This window comes from Hippopotamus amphibius, chromosome 2, assembly GCF_030028045.1.
Source record: "Hippopotamus amphibius kiboko isolate mHipAmp2 chromosome 2, mHipAmp2.hap2, whole genome shotgun sequence".
Taxonomy (NCBI): Eukaryota; Metazoa; Chordata; class Mammalia; order Artiodactyla; family Hippopotamidae; genus Hippopotamus; species Hippopotamus amphibius.
Window position 1 is genome coordinate 204,762,443 of NC_080187.1, and position 22,027 is coordinate 204,784,469.

At 39.7% G+C, this 22,027-nt stretch overlaps 1 protein-coding gene across 3 annotated transcripts in view; it reads left to right on the forward strand.

Annotated features, from left to right (window-relative positions):
- APH1B (aph-1 homolog B, gamma-secretase subunit) overlaps window positions 1–22,027 on the forward strand; it is a 37,029-nt gene that overhangs the window by 3,645 nt on the left and 11,357 nt on the right. For all 3 annotated transcript variants that reach the window (XM_057724281.1, XM_057724282.1, XM_057724283.1), the window contains exons 3-4: window positions 3,243–3,313; window positions 4,645–4,767. In XM_057724281.1, the coding sequence (XP_057580264.1) occupies window positions 3,243–3,313; window positions 4,645–4,767 (194 nt within the window). The remainder of the gene's footprint in view (window positions 1–3,242; window positions 3,314–4,644; window positions 4,768–22,027) is intronic.

Below are 22,027 nucleotides of genomic sequence, written 5' to 3' on the forward strand. Positions count from 1 at the left end.
TTAGCAGTGAAAGCATGGAGTCCTAACCACTGGACAGCCAGGGAATTCCCCATGGGTTGCCTTTTCTTTCTTTCTTTTTTTTTTTTTTAAAGCTGTGCAGAGAGGCTTGGGGGATCTTCGTTCCCTGACCAGGGATCGAACCCTCACTCCTTGCAGTGGAAGTGTGGAGTCTTAACCACTGGCCCGCCAGGGAAGACCCAAGGTTGCCATTTTTAATGAGGGTAGTGAGGGCATAGGGCCACATGCAGAAGGAATTATGGCTCTCAGTCTGCAGGCTCTCATGCCAGGAAATTCAGAGAAGCCTCTTTGGCCTTCTGGGGAAACCATGCTCGCTCCTCCAAAAGGACCTCTGGAGATCTGCAAACAATAGGACAAACCTGTATTAACAGTTGCCTTTGTTTGCCTTTACAAAATGCATCTGCAACAAACCTTTGGAATATGGTGCAGTATTTTCCTAGCACATTTTAGAAATGTTGGATGTCATATAGTTGCGTGTTAAAACAAGCTTGAGAGTCATTGTGATACTCTGTTCATGACTAACATTTATACAGATGCATTTGAGTTGCTGTCTTAGGCTTCACTACATTCAAATACAGGAACTTCAGTTTAATCAATATTTTAACTGTCTCCACTGCCAAAGTAGGTTTTGAACTTTTAAGTTTAAACTACTGCCTCAATCCAATTTTTGCTATCTGAATTTGGTGCCAAGATTAAAATGCGGAGAGCTTGCGCCAGTTTTTTTACATATATGGGATTGAATCAAAGTATTTATCATTGTAGTCCAATATAAATTTATTTCATGGCTTAGGCCTTAGGAACAGTACTTCATCTTGAATGAATTGTAACTTTCAACCTAGCAAAGAGTTGCACTGTGAAAGACTGACGTGTGGCCACAAGTGATAGCCCTTTCTACGTTAATTAGAAGAAAAAAAAAATCCAAGTTATGGTCCTGCACGTTGCCTAAAACATACATTAGAATCTTTATGGCTTGGATTGAAGCTTTTGTAATTTAGTTCAATTGTCTTATAATGCTGAGACCATAAATATTTGGTAATTTTAGGAAATAATTTATAGAAAAAACATGAGGTAATAAGATAATCATCGCTATAATTTCTTAAAAGGCATGTCTATTTTTAACAATTTCTAAAATGATGTATTTACTTTATATGCATATTCCTTGGTAGTTTCCCTCTCTTACACACATGGATAAAGTGAATCAGAACAAACAAGAAAGCTGGTGTGATTTACCATTTGTTGTTCAAAGTTTATATTTAAAAAATTGAGCTTTTTCTCTTTTGTTCTTGGAAACAGTAATAAATGCAAACAAAGAATTTTCCGCTTCAGTAAAAATGGTCAAGTTAAAATCCCTGAACCTTACGTCATCAGCTGTGAGTTGTACCCGTCAGGAACACGGGAACTGGTGGTGTTTTGTACTTTTTCACTTCCCATTGTTGGCATTGAGAACTGTTATTGCTCTAGACCTTTCCTTCCTCATAGAATGAAGGCATTAACAAAACTTTTGAATTTCTATCTTTAATGTATTTGTGATAGCAGTACTTTGTTATACTAAAATTTACATAAAACAGAACTCCTCCAAAATTTATTGATTCTATTATACTATTATATCTGTTTGCTGATGGAAGTTATTGCTATTACATAGGTCCCTAAGCATTCATTAGCCTTTAACATTTCTGTGACAGGTAGGTTTATTTAGGAAAATTGCACATTTCAGGTGGTTACTGCTCCAGAGAAAGAAGATGACAGTCACTCAGATTTTGAGTCATGTCTCTGCTGCCAAATGATGCTTCCAAATGGAGAGCACTGAAGTGGCAAATTGTTTGAGTCTAGAAAAGAAAAAAAAACTTTTTTTTGGGCCACGCCCCACAGCGTGCAAGATCTTAGTTCCCCAACCAGGGATTGGTTCCATGCCCCCTGCAGTGGAAGTGCAGACTCTTAACCACTGGACCGCCAGGAAGGTCCCAAAGATCTTCTTCTTCTTCTTCTTTTTTTTAACTTATTTATTTATTTTTTTAAGACCTTCTTCTTTATGCCTCTTACTATTTCGGTTGAATTCTGTGTTGCCTTAATTTAAGGTAATCAATATTTATATTTATATGATGAGATAAGCTCACTGTAGCAAACATGCATACCTTGAAATTTTAATCAACATGATACCCAGAATATAAGTTCTATGTTTTGGTTAATTTTCTACCCTTAGAGTTCACCTCACTCGTTTTTGTTTCAGCACTTGCTGAAAAATCATTCTAAAATGTTTGATTCCTTTATCGCATTAATAAATATACTTTACAGTAAATATAATTTGAATATCCTTTGAGTCAGGATCATTGTTGCAGATTTTCTAGCCAACAAGGGGTAGTAATAGTGGCAAGAGTGGAACTGATGTACCACATTTGTGTGGGGGGCAGGGGCTCATGGTAAGTTTGTGAATTGTCCACGACAGAAGTATGGATATGATCACTCTGAAGATCATTTCTTGTTGAGCAGTAGTCTAATATTTTATTCAGGTACTCATTCATCTCCTTTTCTGAGGGTAGCATCGTACTCTCCCCTGATTACTTCTGCCCTGAAGCCTCATTGGGGATGTGAAACAAACAGTGTTTTAGAATCAGGAGGCCATTTGATTAGGTATCCATATGAGAGTTCAGACTGTCAGTGTTGTAGGATTTAAAAGGAAGGAGAGATGGGATGAATGATTATCAATCATTCGTAAAGGTGGCTTCTTTGAGCAGTTGTTCCCTGAACTAGACTTTGAAGAGTGAGTAGACGGAGCAGAAGGTAGCAGGGAGGGTGGCAGACTAAGTCTAAGCCAGGTGGAAATACAACAAAGTACCAAGAAAGTGGAATAGAAGGTACAGTACTTTGGGAAGAGGGACAATTCAGAGTGGTAGATGGCGTAGGATGTTGAACTAAATACTTCCTAAGCTTAGTCGTAAGTATTGCTTTTTTAAAATTACTATTAAACTTAATCCCTGTTGGCTTGTTTACTTATATTCTTCTTATTTTTCCTCTTCTTTGTGAATGTCAGATAAAAGGCAAAAGTTGGTTGGAAATTTTGGTTGATTTTAGTTAATTGAAAATTTGCTGGGTTTGTTTAAATGGATTTTAGATTTAGAGTATCATCTGATCAAAAACTTCATTAAGCATCTAGATTTTAAAATACTTTATGTATTTTTCTGATATACTACTAAAAAAGTTTTTTTTTCTGTGTGGTTTTATTTTAGAAAAGCCAGTGAGGGTTTGAAGAGTATAAACCCAGGTGAGGAAGCACCCTCTATGCGATTGCTGGCTTATGGTAAGTTAGAACTGCATAATGTCATAAAGATAAAAAATCAGACTTGACATAAAAGCTATTTTTATCTTTTATATCATGGTAGGTTTCAAGAAGTATTTTACTACTGCATTGGCCTATTGGTGTACACTGTTTATTTTTCTAGCTTTTCAGGGCCCTTATATAAAGGAAAGTCATTGCAGGTGGCCCTTATCTGTGTGTCCATTAAATATTAACCAGAGTTTAATGCCTAGAGGGCCAGGACAGGGAGGCTGGGAGGGAGTTGCAGGAGGGAGGGGATATGGGGATATATGTATAAATACAGCTGATTCACTTTGGTGTACCTTAAAAGCTGGTACAAAAGTGTAAAGCAATTATATTCCAATAAAGAGCTTAAAAAAAAACAAGCAACTATTGAAAACCTACTGTATAGCACAGGGAACTCTACTGAGTCCACAGTGGTGACTTAAATGGGAAGGAAATCCAAAAAAGAGGGGAAATATATATATATGTATAGCTGATTCATTTTGCTGTACAGTAGAAATGAACACAACATTGTAAAGCGACTTTACGCCAATAAAAATTAATTAAAAAAAATATTAACCAGATTTGACAGTTCGGTTTTTTAACATGTACACACTCTAGTTAACAATTTCTAAGTGTTGTTACTGTTACCTTCTCTGGGTTGTTTCCATGACTTTGAACTGGAGGACTCTTCATTTTATTTTATTTTTTATTTTTTATTTATTTATTTATTTTTTGGCACATGGGCTTAGTTGCTCTGTGGCATGCGGGATCTTCCTGGAGCTGGGATCGAACCCGTGACCTCTGCATTGGCAGGCGGATTCTTAACCACTGCGCCACCTAGGAAGCCCTACTCTTCATTTTAATACAGTTAATACCTCTTTGTATTTTTCTTTCAGAATTATGATTTAAAAGTTGGATCCAGGTCCCTAAATTGAGTCACCCAGCTTGACCCAGGGATCCTCTTTTTACAGTACAGTCACCCCGCAAGCTCAGTTCCATCAAACTGTATTCTGCAGATTCTGTTATGAATTAAAGTCAGAGCTTCTGTCTCACCTATTCCTTTGGAGCCTTTCTCAATCTCTTTCTCTCCTTTTTCGTTTCTCTGCTACATTTCTCTGTCCATTTCCTTTCCTCTTTTCTCCCCACTTCTCTCTTGGTTCATCATTTAGCCAAGCACTTGCCTTTTCTGAGACGGCTTTCCACTGCTTTTCCAATAGCATATGTACCATTTTTCCTTCAACAAAATAGTGTTCCCTAGACCTTGGAAATTTGATTTGAAGAGAAATTATAGCATGAATAAGGTTTAACAGTGTTTTCTTCCTCTTTAGTTTCTGGTTTGGGCTTTGGAATCATGAGTGGCGTATTTTCCTTTGTAAATACCCTGTCTGACTCCTTGGGACCGGGCACGGTGGGCATTCATGGAGACCCTCCCCAGTTCTTCCTAAATTCAGGTATGTGTCTGGTAGCTGTGAATGTTCAGATTTCTGGTCTAAATGATCATCCTTAGTGGAGCTCCCTGGCTTAGGAATTCAAATGAATAGAAATTTATGTTATACCTTCCATGGAAAGGACCTAGGAAAATAAAAATTACAGTTAGAGTATTGTAGAATTTTAGAGTGAAATTGAGCTTGCATAAAATTTATTTTTATGTTACTATACTAACAATGTTGCTATATGGTTGATATATTGTAAGTGAACTTTTTTTAATTAAAAATGTATATTTTTAAATTTTTTAATTTTTTCTTTGACTGTGTTGGGTCTTTGTTGCTGTGCACGGGGGCGTGGGGGCTACTCTTTGTTGCTGTGCACAGGCTTCTTAGTGCGGTGGCTTCTCTTGTTGTAGAGCATGGGCTTTAGGGGCATGGGCTCAGTATTTATGGCTCGCAGACTCTAGAGCACAGGCTCAGTAGTTGTGGTGAATGGACTTAGTTGCTTTGCGGCGTGTGGGATCTTCCCGGACCAGGGCTCGAACCCATGTCCCCTGCATTGGCAGGCAGATTCTTAACCACTGTGCAACCAGGGAAGTCCCTGTAAGTGAATTTTTATAGGCTATGTGCTTTTTTGGTTTGTTTTTGTTTCTGTTAGTTTATATTTGTCTTCAGTGTAGCACTAATCTTTAATTTATTTGTCACCTTGGCTGCTTTTGGGGATGGGAAGTATAATTTAATCTTGACATTGAGAGGAGGGAAAATAGTTCTCATTTAACGTGAGGTAATGTCATATATCTAAAAATGTATATTTAAGCATATATATATGTATAATTTTAACTGTAACAATCCATCTTCCCTGTTCCTTAAGAACTGGGACACCAGCAGGAACTTAGAGTCCCTTATTCCTTCTCACTCCTCCCCTACAGGTAACTGCTGCCCTGATTTTATGTTATAAGTCCCTGGGTTAGCCAGGTTTGAAAGTTAGATTTTTTATTTTCAAGCTCTTTATTGGAATACATTTGCGTTACACTCTTGTACCAGTTTTTGAGGTACACCAAAGTGAATCAGCTGTATTTAGACATATATCCCCATATCCCCTCCCTCCCGTGACTCCCTCCCACCCTCCCTGTCCTGGCCCTCTAAGGCATCACCCGTCATCAAGTTGATTCTCCCTTTGTTATACAGCAACTTCCCACTAGCTAGCTATTTTACAGTTGGTAGTGTATATATGTCTATGCTACTCTCTCACTTCGTCCCAACTTCCCTTTCGCCCCCCGCCCCAGCCCCCTGTCCTCAAGTCCATTCTGTACATCTGCATCTCCACTCTTGCCCTGTCCCTGGGTTCATCAGTACCATTTCTTCAGATTCCATATATATGTGTTAGCATATGGTAGTTGTTTTTCTCTTTCTGGCTTACTTCACCCTGAATGACAGTCTCTAGGTCTGTCCACCTCATTACATATAGTTCAGTTTCATTCCTTTTTATGGCTGAGTAATATTCCGTTGTATATATGTGCCACATCTTCTTTATCCATTCATCTGTTGATGGGCATTTAGGTTGCTTCCATGTCCTGGCTATTGTAAATAGTGCTGCAATGAACATTATGGTACATGTTTCTTTTTGGATTATGGTTTTCTCTAGGTATATGCCCAGTAGTGGGATTATTGGGTCATATGGTAGTTCCATTTTTAGTTTTTTAAGGAATCTCCAAACTGTTTTTCATAGTGGCTGTACCAGCTCATATTCCCACCAGCAGTACAGGAGAGTTCCCTTTTCTCTGCACCGTCTCCAACATTTATTGTTTCTAGGATGTTTTGATGATGGCCATTCTGACTGGTGTGAGGTGATACCTCATTGTGGCTTTGACTTGCATTTCTCTAATGATTAGTGATGTTGAGCATCTTTTCATGTGTTTGTTAGACATCTGCATGTCTTCTTTGGAGAAATGTCTATTCAGGTCTTCCGCCCATTTGTGGATTGGGTTATTTGCTTTTTTGGTATTAAGCTGCATGAGCTGCTTATATATTTTGGAGATTAATCCTTTGTCCGTTGCTTCATTGGCAAGTACTTTCTCCCATTCTGAGGGTTGCCTTCTAGTCTTGTTTATTGTTTCTTTCACTGTGCAAAAGCTTTTAAGTTTCATGAGGTCCCATTTGTTTATTCTTGATTTTATTTCCATGATTCTAGGAGGTGGGGCCAAAAGGATCTTGCTTTGATGTATGTCCTAGAGTGTTCTGCCTATGTTTTCCTCTAGGAGTTTTATAGTGTCTGGCCTTACATTTAGGTCTTTAATCCATTTGAGTTTATTTCTGTGTATGGTGTTAAGAAGTGTTCTAATTTCATTCTTTTACATGTAGCTGTCCAATTTTCCCAGCACCACTTATTGAAGAGGCTTTTTTCCATTGTATTTTCTTGCCTCCTTTGTCAAAGATAAGGTGTCCATATGTGCTTGGGCTTACCTCTGAGTTCTCTATTCTATTCCATTGATCTTCCGTTCTATTTTTGTGCCAGTCCCATACTGTCTTGATCACTGTGGCCTTGTAGTATTGTTTGAAGTCAGGAAGCCTAACTCCACCAACTCCATCTTTCCTTCTCAAGATTGCTTTGGCTATTCAGGGCCTTTTGCATTTCCATACAAATTGTAAGATTTCTTGTTCTAGTTCTGTGAAAAATGCCGTTGGTAATTTGATAGGGATTGTATTGAATCTGTAAATTGCTTTGGGTAAGATAGTCATTTTCACAATATTGATTCTTCTAATCCAAGAACATGGTATGTCCCTCCATCTATTTGTATCGTCTTTGATTTCTTTCATCAGTGTGTTACAGTTTTCTGCATACAGGTCTTTTGCCTGCTTAGGCAGGTTTATTCCTAGGTATTGTATTCTTTTTGTTGCAATGGTAAATGGGAGAGTTTCCTTAATTTCTCTTTCTGCTCTTTCATTGTTAGTGTATGGGAATGCAAGAGATTTTTGTGCATTAATTTTGTATCCTGCTACTTTACTAAATTCATCGATTAGTGCTAGCAGTTTTCTGGTAGAGTCTTTAGGGTTTTCTATGTATAATATCATGTCATATGCAAAGAGTGACAATTTTACTTCTTTTCCAATTTGAATTCCTTTTATTTCTTTTTCTTCTCTGATTGCTGTGGCTAAAACTTCCAAAACTATGTTGAATAATAATGGTGAGAGTGGACACCCCTTCTTGTTCCTGTCCTTAGAGGGAACACTTTCAGTTTTTCACCATTTAGAACGATGTTGGCTGTTGGTGTGTTGTATATGGCTTTTATTATGTTGAGGTAATTTCCTTCTATGCCCATTTTCTGGAGAGTTTTTATCATAAATGGATGTTGAATTTTGTCAAAAGCTTTTTCTGTGTCTATTGAGATGATCATATGGTTTTTATCCTTCAGTTTGTTAATATGGTGTATCACATTGATTGATTTGCGTATATTGAAGAATCCTTGCATTCCAGGGATAAATCCCACTTGATCATGGTGTATGATCTTTTTAATGTGCTGTGGGATTCTGTTAGCTAGTATTTTGTGGAGGATTTTTGCATCTATGTTCATCAGTGATATTGGCCTGTAATGTTCTTTTTTTGTGACATCTTTGCCTGGTTTTGGTATCAGGGTGATGGTGGCCTTGTAGAATGAGTTTGGGAGTGTTCCTCCTCCTGCCATATTTTGGAAGAGTTTGAGAAGGATAGGTGTTAGCCCTTCTCTAAATGTTTGATAGAATTCGCCTGTGAAGCCATCTGGCCCTGGCCTTTTGTTTGTTGGGAGATTTTTAATCACAGTCTCAATTTCTGTACTTGTGATTGGTCTGTTCATATTTTCTATTTCTTCCTGGTTCAGTCTTGGAGGATTGTACTTTTCTAAGAATTTATCCATTTCTTCCAGGTTATCCAATTTATTGGCATATAGTTGCTTGTAGTAGTCTCTCATGATCTTTTGTATTTCTGCAGTGTCAGTTGTTACTTCTCCTTTTTCATTTCTAATTTTATTGATTTGCATCTTCTCCCTTTTTTTCCTGATAAGTTTGGCGAATGGTTTATCAATTTTGTTTATCTTCCCAAAGAACCAGCTTTTAGTTTCATTGATCTTTGCTATTGTTTCCTTCCTTTCTTTTTCATTTATTTCTGATCTGATCTTTATGATTTCTTTCCTTCTGCTCAGTTTGGGGTTTCTTTGTTCTTCTTTCTCTGATTGTTTTAGGTGTAAGGTTAGGTTGTTTATTCGATATTTTTCTTGTTTCTTGAGGTAGGATTGTATTGCTATAAACTTCCCTCTTAGAACTGCTTTTGCTGCATCCCATAGGTTTTGAGTTGTTGTGTTCTCATGGTCATTTATTTCTAGATATTTTTTGAATTCCTCTTTGATTTCTTCAGTGATTTCTTGGTTGTTTAATAGCATATTGTTTAGTCTCCATGTGTTTGTATTTCTTACAGTTTTTTTTTCAGGTGATTGATATCTAGTCTCATGATGTTGTGGTCAAAGAAAATGCTTGATATGATTTAAGTTTTCTTGAATTTACCAAGGCTTGATTTGTGACCCAAGATGTGATCTATCCTGGAGAATGTTCCGTGTGCACTTGAGAAGAAAGTGTATTCTGTAGTTTTTGGATGGAATGTGCTATAAATATCAGTTAAGTCGAGATGGTCTAATGTGTTATTTAAAGCTTGTGTGTTCTTATTTATTTTCTGTTTGGATGATTTGTCCATTGATATAAGTGGGGTGTTCAGGTCTCCTACTATTATTGTGTTACTGTTGATGTCTCCTTTTATGGCTGTTAGCATTTGCCTTATGTATTGAGGTGCTCCTATGTTGGGTGCATAGATATTTACAATTGTTATATCTTCCTCTTGGTTTGATCCCTTGATCATTATGTAGTGTCCTTCCTTGTCTCTTGTAATAGTCTTTACTTTATAGTCTGATTTGTCTGATGTGAGTATTGCTACTCCAGCTTTCTTTTGACTTCCATTTGCATGGAATATCTTTTTCCATCCCCTTACTTTCAGTCTATATGTGTCCCTTGGTCTGAAGTGGGTTCCTTGTAGACAGCGTATGTAAGGGTCTTGTTTTTGTATCCATTCAGCCAGTCTGTGTCTTTTGGTTGAAGCATTTAATCCATTTACATTTAAGGTGATTATTGACATGTATGTTCCTATTACCATTTTCTTAATTGTTTTCGATTTGTTTTTGTAGGTCTTTTCTTCTCTTGTGTTTCTTGCTTAGAAAAGTTCCTTTAGCAATTGTTGTAAGGCTAGTTTGGTGGTGCTGAATTCTCTTAACTTTTGCTTGTCTGTAAAACTTTTGATTTCTCCGTCGAATCTGAATGAAATTCTTGTTGGTAGAATATTCTTTTTTTTTTTTTTTTTTGGTAGAATATTCTTGGCTGTAGGTTTTTCTCTTTCAGGACTTTCAGTATATCCTGCCACTGCCTTCTGGCCTGCAGAGTTTCTGCAGAAAGATCAGCTGTTATCCTTATGGGTTTTCCCTTATATGTTATTTGTTGTTTTTCTCTTGCTGCTTTTAGTATTTTTTCTTTGTGTTTAATTTTTGTTAGTTTGATTAATATGTGCCTTGGTGTATTTCTCCTTGGGTTTATTCTGTACGGGACTCTCTGTGCTTCTTGGACTTGATTAATTATTTCCTTTCCCATGTTGGGGAAGTTTTCCACTATAACCTCTTCAAATATTTTCTCAGACCCTTTCTTTTTTTCTTCTTCTTCTGGGATGCCTGTGATTCAAATGTTGGTGCGCTTAATGTTGTCACCAAGGTCTCTGAGACTGTCTTCCATTCTTTTTATTCTTTTTTCTTTTTCCTGCTCTGTGGCAGTTATTTCCCCCATTTTATCTTCTAACTCACTTATTCGTTCTTCTGCCTAAGTTATTCTGCTGTTTATAGCATCTAGAGTAATTTTAATTTCAGTTATTTTGTTATCTGTTACTGTTTGTTTGCTCTTTAGTTCTTCTGAGTCCTTACTAACTGTTTCTTGTATTTTCTCTATTTTGTTATCGAGATTCTGGATCATCTTTACTATCATAACTCTGAATTCTCTTTCAGGCATTTTTCCTATTTCCTCTTCATTTATTTGGTCTTGTGTATTTTTACCTTGTTACTTCATCTATGAGGTATTTTTTTGTTGTCTCATTTTCCCCCCACTTTGGATGGGCGGGATTGTGTTCCTGTTCCACTGGGTGTTTGGCCTGAGGTTTCAAGCACTGGAGTTTGTAGGCTGTTGAGTATAGCTGGGTCTTGGTGTTGAGTTGAGAACCTCTGGGAGACCTCACTGAAGAATATTCCCTGGGAACTGGGTTTCCCTGTTATTCCAATGTTTTGGACTCAGAGCTCCCACCTCAGGAGCTCAGGCCTGACCCTGGGCTTGTGAATCAAGATCCCACAAGCCGTGTGGAGCAGGGAAAATGAAAAAAAAAAAAAGTAGGAGAACAGCAGAACAATAGCAAGATAAAAAATAGGGTAATAGGAAACTAACAGATGTGTTAGAAAAAATTTAAAAAAGAAGAAAAAAAGATGGAGCAACAACTGGAAGGTAAAACAATTGCAATAGCCTAAGTGAGGAGGTGGGAAGAAAAAAAAGAGAGAAAGAAAAAAAAGCCAGAAAAGGCCTTGGCTGTGGGGACGGGGCTTAGACAAGGGCAGGGGTGGGGGGCAAGTTAGGCAATGGGCAGGGCCTACGCTTAGAAAAGGCCCTGGGGGTGGTGGGGAATGGGGCGTAGGCCCAATGAGGCAGAGGGGCCCAGGAATGCCTCTGGTCCTGGGAGCAAAGGACCCAGCGGGTCAAGGTACCCAGCAGGCTCCCTGGGCCCGAGTTGGTGGGAGAAATGCTAGGCACCTTCCCTAGTCCTCCAGTCTCAGAGGGTCCCTCCCGCTTGGGTTCTCTTCTTTCTCACCCCCCTCTCCTATTCCCTTAGGACCCTCACAGCTGCAGGGGGCACGGAAAGGCAGGAGACCAGACTCATGCCCAGCAGGCTTCCCAGGGCCAACTTGGCCAGGGTAACGCCTGCGGCACTTCCCCAGATCTCCCAGTCTTGTAGGGTCCCTGTCTGCCTCTCTTCCTCTCCCCCGCGTCCCCACTTTCCTAGGTCCCAAGCAGCTGGAGGGGGCCCAGAGAGTGAAGGACCAGGCCCAGGAGCCCAGTCGGCCTCCCTGGCCAAGAGGGCAGGTAAAACGCCCTCTCGTCTCCCTGTCCCCCAATCTCAAAGCCTCCACCCCCTCCTGTCTGCCTCTCCACCTCCTCACCCCTCCTCCCTCTTTCGCACACCCCCAGGACCGAGGCAGCCCGGAGGGGGCCCTGGAGGGTGGAGGACCCCGCTGGGGAGCCCAGCAGGCCCCCAAGCCAGGGAACTCAGCAGGCCTCCTGGCTTCCTGGGCGGGAGAAACCCAGTTGCGGTTTCCCGGATCTTCCCAGCCCCCAACGGTCCCTCCAGGCGGGAACCTCCCCCTCACCCAGCCACCCCCCAGGGGCGCCAGTCCTGTCCAACTTCCCCTTCCCCGCCCCCCTGACTTCCCCCAGGTCCTACCCGGTTGCTCCGGGATTCCTGTGGTCTGCTTGGGCCTCAGGTCCCCTGTTGGACTATGTGTGGGGAGACGTGATCTCCGCATCTGCCCACGCCGCCATCTTCGAAAGTTAGGTTTTTAATGTGTATAGATGTTTTACTTTGAAGGTAAAACCTGAAAATGTTACCTCCATGTGTGTATCTAAAAAAAAAAAAAATTAATATTTAGTTTTCTTGGTTTTGAACGTTTAAAAATGAATTGTACTATATTCTTAAAAAAAAAGAGGAAAAAAATAATAGATGAGTTGACCTTTATCCAAAGATGCGGTAAAAGGACCAACCCATTTCAAACTGCTTTTTCATCCACCAGATGAAAGTTGTACCCATGATGCAGTGATCACACATTTGAGAGTTGGCAACGTGCATAGTTAATATGAGATCTCGCCTAAACTACACAAGAAGAACCTTTTAAAAAATAGTTTTTAAAAATCCCACTGTATTTTTTGGTCTTCACAAGTTATATCATTAAAATAAGTGACCCCATGCACAGATTCTTTTAAAATCATTATTCTTTTAAGTCATTATTTTAAATCATTAATTTACCATCTTTAGTAATTTCTGTCTTCAAGGAGCTTATCTTATAGGGAGGATAAGACCAAAAAAGTGATTAAGAGTTTAAATGCAGTTTAAAATAATAATAGAGAAGATGACCAAATTAAAAAAACAAATTGCTGCAGTAAAAAATTGAGAGACGTCCTGCATGTTATGTGATCCCCAAACCCAGTGGACTCTCTCGTTCATCATTTCACTTCAGGCCTTGGTATCTCCTGTCTAGATTGCTACCATTAATCCCCATCTGGTTAGTCTTTCCTCAGCACACTTTCCATGGGAATCCATCCTGTGTACAGCCCCCAAACTCATCTTCCCTGTACAAAAATGTATAAGGGCTTTTCAGGGCCTGCAGGATACAGTCAGGGCTCTTTACATCTGGCTACGTGTTAGAGGATGGGAAAGTATGTTAATGGAATGATCGTACTTATTTAGTCTTGTCTCCAACATAGCAGATTATCTTCCTTTTAAACATTCCATAGTTAGAATATTTCTGACAGTCTTAAAAAATCATCGTAATAATGAGTATTAGGTTTTTAGAAAAACTGTAATATTAATAACTAAAATCTGTTAGCATCCAATATAGATTAATAAAACATAACCAGGAGAGGGTGTCACTGCTGCAGGTTTCTACATTATCTTATCTACATAAGCCTTTTTTTTTTTTTGGATTCTCAAGTAGCAGTCTCCTAATGGAATGTATTTTTCTACCAGCTTCTGTCACTAGATGGCGCTCATTCCCTTTAGTGAGCTAGGCTTTTTCATAAGATTGGCTTAAAGTCATTGGAAGAAAGTAAAAAATGTGCTAGCAATTTGGGGATTGTATTTGTGATTTCTATAAATTCAAAGAAAACAAAGTGTTTTAATATCTTTAGCTAAGTTAGGATAGCAGGCTGACCGTGCTGCGGATGTGTACCTGTAGAATCAAGAATAGCTGTTACTTTATCATGTGCTAGAGTTTATTATAACATCATTGTTTGGAGCATAAACTTTGAATTACACATTTAAGAAGCTACTTATTGTGTTTAAAAATAATAACCTCAAATTTGTATATATTTGTGTTTTTTATGTGTATTATTTGTAGCGGCTTTTACCATGTATTTAGACGTGAGCTCATTTCTAATTTTTCAGTTAAATAGTTTAATATACTCCATTATAAATGCCTAAGTAATAATCAGGAATACGGGGTCTAATTAGTATATCTATGTTAGTACAAGATATAAACTATATGATACCTGTACGTACATAGCTTTTCATGTGACAGGAAGCACAGTTTATAAATTAAATATATTATAAGTTAATTCTTTTTGTTTGTAGTTGTGTAGCAGGCTAGCATTAACTTTTATTAGAATTATTACCGTTTCTTGGTTATTCTGTGCTAAGGCAGGGTATGGGAATTGGAGTCTTAAGTTCAAGTCTTATCCTCGCTCATTAATTTAGTATTTTGGGCAAGTCCATTTGATCATTTAATCACTCATTCCGCAAATAATTAAGTATTTTTATTCAACAGCCCAGTTAGCGTCTATACATTTATTCCCTACTCTTAGCAGGGAACAAAGACAAACAGCTGATTACAGCAAAGTGTGGTAAACGTCGTGATGAGGAAGAGCCATGAGTGCACAGAAAAGCTCTACCCCACCTGGGTGGTATTGTTCTTCTCCTTTGTAGTACTTACCACGTTTGTAATTAACTGGTCGGCTGTGTAGTGATTTGTTTATGTCTTTCTCCCCAGCCGGATGCTCAGCCATGCACGTGCAAGGACTGTCTGTCTTGTTCACTGTGGTATCCCTAGCACCTTGTGGAGTCCTTTGTTTCCAGATGAACTCATCCATAGTGACTGAAAAAAATGAAAGTTAGGCAATGCTTATGGAGGAGGGGCTCTCTGAGTAGAGACTTAAAGGATGCATAGGAGGTAGGCAGGCATAGCAAGGCGGTTGTCAGGCAGGAATGTTCCAGGTGGAGGGAAGCGGTCTTCCTTGCAGTCCTGGAGGTAAGAAGGACGTTGTTCATGGGGCACAGGAAGTACTGGACTTCCATCTAAGCCCTCAGTTTCCTCATTTTTCAGCAGGGGCAAAAATAATACCTAGCTCAGAGTTGTAAAGAATTAAATGAAGTTAGAGAGTATATATTTAAGTGCTTTATAAACTGTAAAATGGCCTAAGGGTAGAGAATTTGGTTCTTGAAATGAAGAATAGAATTTACAGAAAGGATAATTTCTCTAATGTATGTGATAAAGTGTCATTGGTTTTGTTACCAAATATATATTTTTATTGTATGTTTTCATTACATCAGTAGTGTAATAGTCTTTCCTTCAAGCTGCTCAAAGAACTGAGAGTGGAAAATTATACTTTTGGAACGTCCTTTCCCCAAACCTTGGCGTATTGAAGCTTTAGTAGCCTGTGATACATTGTCAAGTGTGCAGAGCCCAGGTAGCCATCTTTAGGCAGAGTGCAAATAGGCAGCTCAGTAAATTGCTTCACAGAGTGGCTGAAAGAATGACATAGGCTATGGGTGGCTCTTCCACATGTGTTCAAGGTCACCGTCCGTGACATTGATGTCTCTTTGCTCACGTGGCTGGATGGAGAGCTCCTGCTGACCCCTTTGCAGCTCAGGCAGCCTGATGCCTTGTGCTTCTCTCTCTTTTCAGGCCTTGTGTCACCTTCACGTGTGAATTGGTGATTATTTTATTCATCCACTGCTGCCTTTAACTTTTGGTGTTTTTTGTGTTTAGTTTCTTTTTCTTCAATGAATCTTACCGAGATTTTTTTCATAGCCGTGATGAACAGGATACTACCCGGGAAAGATGATGTGCGCTGGGAAAAAGTAATATTTTTTTTAGTATCATTCAGCATAGTATCTTCATTTAGCCTCATAGGAATATAAGTTTACCTGCCACACACTATATTTATAATTTGAAAGGAGAAAAAAAAATCCTGTCTTCAACTTTATTGATGAGCCTGGCCTTCCTCGGCATCCTCAGCTTGATCCTCTGCAGCTCCCTGGCTGTGCTGGGAGGATGCGCCGGAGTCCCAGCATTTCCTGACCTGCTCCGTGCCCGCTTCTCACCGAGGATGCTTGTCACTACTGGGACCGCTTGTACCAGTTCGCTCTTCTACCTCTCCACAGCTCTGCTAAAGAGTGTCGCAGTGTTCACGTCAGGGCTGCTGCATCGCGCAGTTTCTGGGGGAAATCATTCGCATTGTAACGTGTGTCATTGGCGTACTCTGAGGTTTTCCGACACTATTCCTGGAACAGGTTTTAGCTAAATTTCCCACACACGTTTCTTTCTTTTTTTTTTTTTTTTTAATTTTATGTATTTATTTATTATTTTTTTGGGGGGTACACCAAGTTCAATCAACTGTTTTTATACACGTATCCCCGTATTCCCTCCCTTCCCAAACCCTTTTCTTAACACGCATAGATGTTTGGAAATCTTAATGGTTCTTTTAAGGGATTAACCAAGCGTGAGGTTTATTTTAAGGGATAGAGCGATTAGATTTTATCATCTCTTTCATTCTAAAGTTCTCGACCAAACATTTACTTGAATACTTTCATTTGCAGACACCTGCTTGAATATTTCAATCGTGAGGCTGAAGTGCCTTGTTTCAGGTGGTAGGCTGCTTTTCCATCTCTCAGGGGACTTTCTCCGTACATTCAGGGGAACAATGATTTGCACTACTGCTGCCTTACCAGCATTTCTGGAGGGCAGAAGACATAGACAGCATCTTTATTTTTTTTTTTTGGCACACGGGCTTCGTTGCTCCGCGGCATGTGGGATCTTCCTGGAGCTGGGACCGAACCCGTGACCTCTGCACTGGCAGGCGGATTCTTAACCACTGCGCCACCTAGGAAGCCCCTTTAGACAGCATCTTTAAAGTGGGGTGCCTCTGTGGTCTCCCTCATCTCAACTGAAGCACTTCCATCCTTCCCGTTGCTCAGGCCCCAAACCATGGAGTAATTCCTGATTCTTGTTTTTCTTGTTATGCACATCTAATCCAACTGCAAATCTTACCTCCACCTTCCATTTAAATCTCCATGCAAGTTCTTATGGGCTTGGTTTTGCTTATGTATGGCATCGGGAATAGGTGTTTGAGAGCTGCTTTGGAGCAAACATTTAAAGAAAAGGTAAACCTGATGGTGCTGAAACTATTCCAGGGCAGAGACAGACATGGGAAGGTCCTAGTTAATTTCGTGAAGTCAGTGAAGCATTAATACAAATTAATAGAATCCTGAGAGCCCACACTCAGTGAATTAGGGACTTGTACCCCAGGTTCCTGTGGGCAGTGCCTTACACCCTGTGCTCCCAATGGCAGCTCTGGCCGGTGAGTTTGGTGTGGTTTGTAATGCAGCTTTTTTGTGATAATAGTTGACCTATACAGAGAGTTTCAAGTATTTTTTTAATGTGCCACATATGGAAAAAAAGAGTTGACTTTTGCTTCTTCAAAGAGTCTTCCCAGGCTTAATAAGCAGGAGCTGGAGCAGGGTTTCTCAACCTCGTTACTGTTGACTTTTGGAGTTCTTTCTAGGGGCACTGTCTTGTATATTGTAGGGTATTCAACAACATTCCTGGCTTCTATCCACTAGATGCCAGAAGCATCCCACCCCCAGTGTGGCAACCGAAAATGTCTACAGACATTGACAAGTGACCTCTGGGAGCAAAATCACCCCACTTGAGAATCACCTAGTTAAAAGGCTAGATTTGGGTTTGGTTTGAGAAGAAACTTTCCCACAGTGACTGTTTTGATGAAGTGAGCTCTAAAACTAGAATTGTTTGAAGTGGACCCTGTGGGGTCTGCTTTTTAATTGCACAGGGGACTAGTTCAGGCAACTAGATTCTAAGGGGCTTCCCAGCACTGACTCTCCACACTGATGGGCTAATTGGAGAGAATGTCATCATTCCTCACCATCTGCCAGCGGAACCGTAAACATAACATCGTTTTCTTGGCAGTCTGTTTAGCTCATGAACATCCTTCAGGAGCATTTTCATAAATCTGAAATGATATTTCATATCGTTATATTTCTTTATATTCAGATTGCTCTCAGGACATTATCTTTTTGCTCTGGTTGGTATTGAGGGACAGAACTGCACCTTTCTTATGGCTGTCATATAAGATGGTTTTCAAAATGTCTATTAATCTGGGAGAATGTTACTTGGTTAGTAATATATGTACATCTACATTACAATAAACTAGGTCACAGTTCTGTTATATTTTTTAAAGCAAAAATGTACAGTTAAATCCTTATTACAGGAAAGGCATTTTCAAAAACACTAGTTTAGTTCTGGGGCCTGGCTCAGGCTAGGTCGTTGGAGATCTCTCCAGGATCTGGCAAGTTTCTGCAACCAAGAGGGATGGAGGACAGTCTGTCACTTTGCAGAACCTTGACGCCCCAGACCCTTCTCTTACTAGGAAAAAGAAGCCAGAAGCCCACTGGTAATCACGTCTTGTCTCGGAGCAGCTGAGGTTGAGCCTTGGCTTTGGGAAGTCTTCCTCTGTCTGTTGTTGCCACTATCCAGCAGCAGCCCTTGGCACTCTCTGGCCTGGTGACAGAGATGCTCTGAAGTTGTCAGGGGAAGCCAGATGATAGCAGTTCCCATGCTGGCTGGATCCAGTATTAGAATCGGTAGCTATATTCGGCCGTTGTCTTCGCAGGGACAGAAAAAGAGATATCAGGATTGAGGGAGAGAGGGACAGGTGTGAAAATGAAGATAATAAGGAGTCTGTGTTCTGGAGTGTTCAGGCTATGTTCAGGAAGGGTTCAAGAACCAGGCAGTAACTACAGCCTCTTAAAGATATTGGGTTGGCCAAAATGTTCCTTCCGGTAAAAACCTGAACAAACCTTTTTGGCCAACCCAATAACACTGAAACATTTTGCTTAGAAATAGGTTAGATTGAAACATTCTCTACCAAGAGAATGTGTAAAAGATTGTTAGAAGAGGAAGTCCATTATCAAACTAGAAAGCCAAAGTTTCACAAACAGATGTACAATATTTGTTAGAATTCTTCAGCTTTCTGATTAGTGTTCCAAAACATTAGAGATTATGGGTGTTCTTTTTATTAATCTGGATTATGAAAGGATATAATTTTGATATTTTTATGGTTAACTTAGAAAAGTGTTTTTTTCTACTTTTAAGAGTATTAGAACAAAGCAGTGAGATTTCCTTGGTGGTCCAATGGTTAAGACTCTGCCCTTCTACTGCAGGGGGCACAGGTTCCATCCCTGGTTAGGGAACCAAGATCCTGCAAGCTGCACGGCATGGCCAAAAACAGAAACAAACAAACAAAAAGTAAAACAAACAAACAACAAAGCAAATTTTAGGGTTAGCTTCACTGAGGGACTTTTAGAATTTTATATATTTAGGAACATGACATGAGAAAGGTTTAGTAATTAAAAGATAGTACCCTAGAGATACTATTAACAGATCTTTATTTCTCGTTGTAGTTAATTCCATTTACTAGAGAGAAGTATCAAAATAGTATGTATATCGCTCTCACTACATGTATATGACAGAATAGTTTTAGATATCCAGGTCTCAGTTCCTGTTGGACCTCTAACCAATTACAGAGGAAAAAGCAATAAATCCCAGTAATCTGAATAGCACATTGTAATAGCAAAGGCTCATGACCATAGAAGTCCTGTAGAAACTAGTGCTAGCTGAATAAATAAGTAGTCAAGTAGGAATATGCAATATTTTAATAAATGTCTGGGAGATCCCTTTTAGATATTGTGTTAGTAAAACAGTAAAGTGAGAAGATGGGCTTCTTTTCTGAAAAGGAAGTTCCATGGGACTGTGTTCTGTTCACCACGATAGCCCTATTGCCTGGCCCGTAGTGGGTGCTAATAAATCTTTGTGTGGATTAATAAAAGACGGGAGGAAGAAAGGAAGTGTGAGAGTAGTACCAGCATGTCAGAGGAAGAAGTAACCTGCAAGAGTGAGCAAGAGTGCCTTTTAAAACCTGGTCCGGTACCGGGAAGCTTGGATCAACATGGTAACTGCTTGCTGCTTTGCTTCACTTTCCCACCTGTTAGTACAACTCACGGAGTTAAAGGTCCTGGCTTATATTCATCTTTGAATCTGGAGACTATAGCACATAGTGGTTGTCATCTATTGAAAAAACTCTGGGTTGCACAGTACTGTTCTTCCCTGCGCAACAACCCAGGGGCATTATTTACATTTTAGAAATAAAGGAAACAGAAGCTCCGAGGGGTTAGATAGCGTGCCCAAAGCCACACCGTGGAGCTAGGATTCCAGCTCAGGACTGGGTGACTCCAGAGCTCATAGACATCCTCAGGCCAGACTCTCTAGGTGCTTAGTAACTGTGTATGGAGTGTTTTAAAAAAAAGAATAGGTATCAGGATGAATTCACCAAAGAGATGGCATTGAGCTAGATGTTAAATAAAAGTAAGATTTGGTTAGAGTGAAATGGGTAGGGTGGTGGTGATGGGTAGAGTATTCAAGCAAAAGGGACAGGTTTTTTTTTTTTAAGTGAAAACATAGAGGTATAGACAGTTCTGGTTTCTGGTTTTCTGTTTGAAGATTAGTGAAGGATAGTAATTTGGGTCTAGGTTGTAGAGGGCCTTGGATGCTAACCTGAGATGCTTAGACTTGACTTTGGAGACAGGGTCAATGCATCAGAGATAATTTTTAGCAGGAAAGAGCCTTGCAAACAGAATTTTCCACCAAGAATTTGGAAGAACGTTCAGGGCTAATGATATCTTGAGAATGCTTGTCTGAGACAGAATAATGCTCTTTTGGATGAGAATGAACTGAAAAGCCCATTAAGTAAGAGCATTTTCCAAGTAGCTGAGCTTTAGGACTTGATCATCGGAGGATGATTGGCTGGTTTAAATATTTGTGGTAATTCATAGAGGAAAGGGCAAATATAGCTGTCAAACAAAACATAAAGCAGGAGGCTGCAAATAAGACAGGAGTTTATCTGGGGTCCTAAGAACTGCAAGTTGGGAGACAAAAGGCCATGAGGTTGTTCAAAGTTGCCTGGTGAGAATTGTGATTGACAGAAGTCAGAAAATATTTGTCCTTAAGGAATCACAAATCGTTTTATGGTCGGGGTCCAATAAGTGGATAGACTTTCATGAGTTATTTTAGGGTAAGGGTTTGATAAGCATCTTGAGTTTCTGGCGAGTGTCCTGGATGATTTCATCGGGTCAAAATGTCAGATTCTATCTCAGCTGAGCCATGCCTAAGTCACACTTCCTTAATGGCTACCCGGCTGCATATAGAGAGTCCTCTTAGCAATACTGACTTCATTTTCACATAGCTGAGGAACAGATGACACATTAATGGTGTCATTGCTTTCTCTTGATGTTTGATTGACATGTAGGCTTTAGAAAAACCTAGAGTGTGAACATCTGTGTCTGTAGATCACAGTGTCTCGTCTGGTCTTTCCTGACATAAAATTAACTCCTGGCTGTTTTCAGATGGCTCAGCTCTATACCATCACATAACCAGACATCTATCTTCAAGGAGACTGCCCTTTCAAGGATCATCAATGGAATTAAAATACATCATTTTGGTTTAGTCTACCATTGTCCCAAAGTTTTTTTTTTTAGATCCCTCTTCTACTTAAAAATATTTACCATCATTTGCTGACACACTAGATGTAACAACTTGCTTTCCTTCAACCTCAACAGTTATGGGGGTTTTTTTGTTTGTTTTTTGGACTTTATATAACTGAAATAACGGGCATTTCCCCACAATATGCTTTTCTGCCACTCAACATTATATTCTTGAGACCCTTTATATTATAGAATGTATATACCATATACTAACACAAATATATGGAATCTAAAAAAATGGTACTGATGAGCCTAGTGGCAGGGAAGGAATAAAGATGCAGACTTAGAGGATGGAATTGAGGACACAGTGGGGGAAGGGAAAGGTGGGTTGAAGTGAGAGAGTAGCACTGACATGTATACACTACCAAATGTAAAAAGGATGGCTGGTGGGAAGCTACTGCAGAGCACAGGGAGGTCAGCTCAATACTTTGTGATGACCTAAAGGGGTGGGATTGGGATGGTGGGAGGGAGGCTCAAGAGGGAGGGGATACGGGGATATATGTATACATATAGCTGATTCACCTTGTTGTACAACAGAAACTAACACAACATTGTAAAGCAATTATACTCCAATAA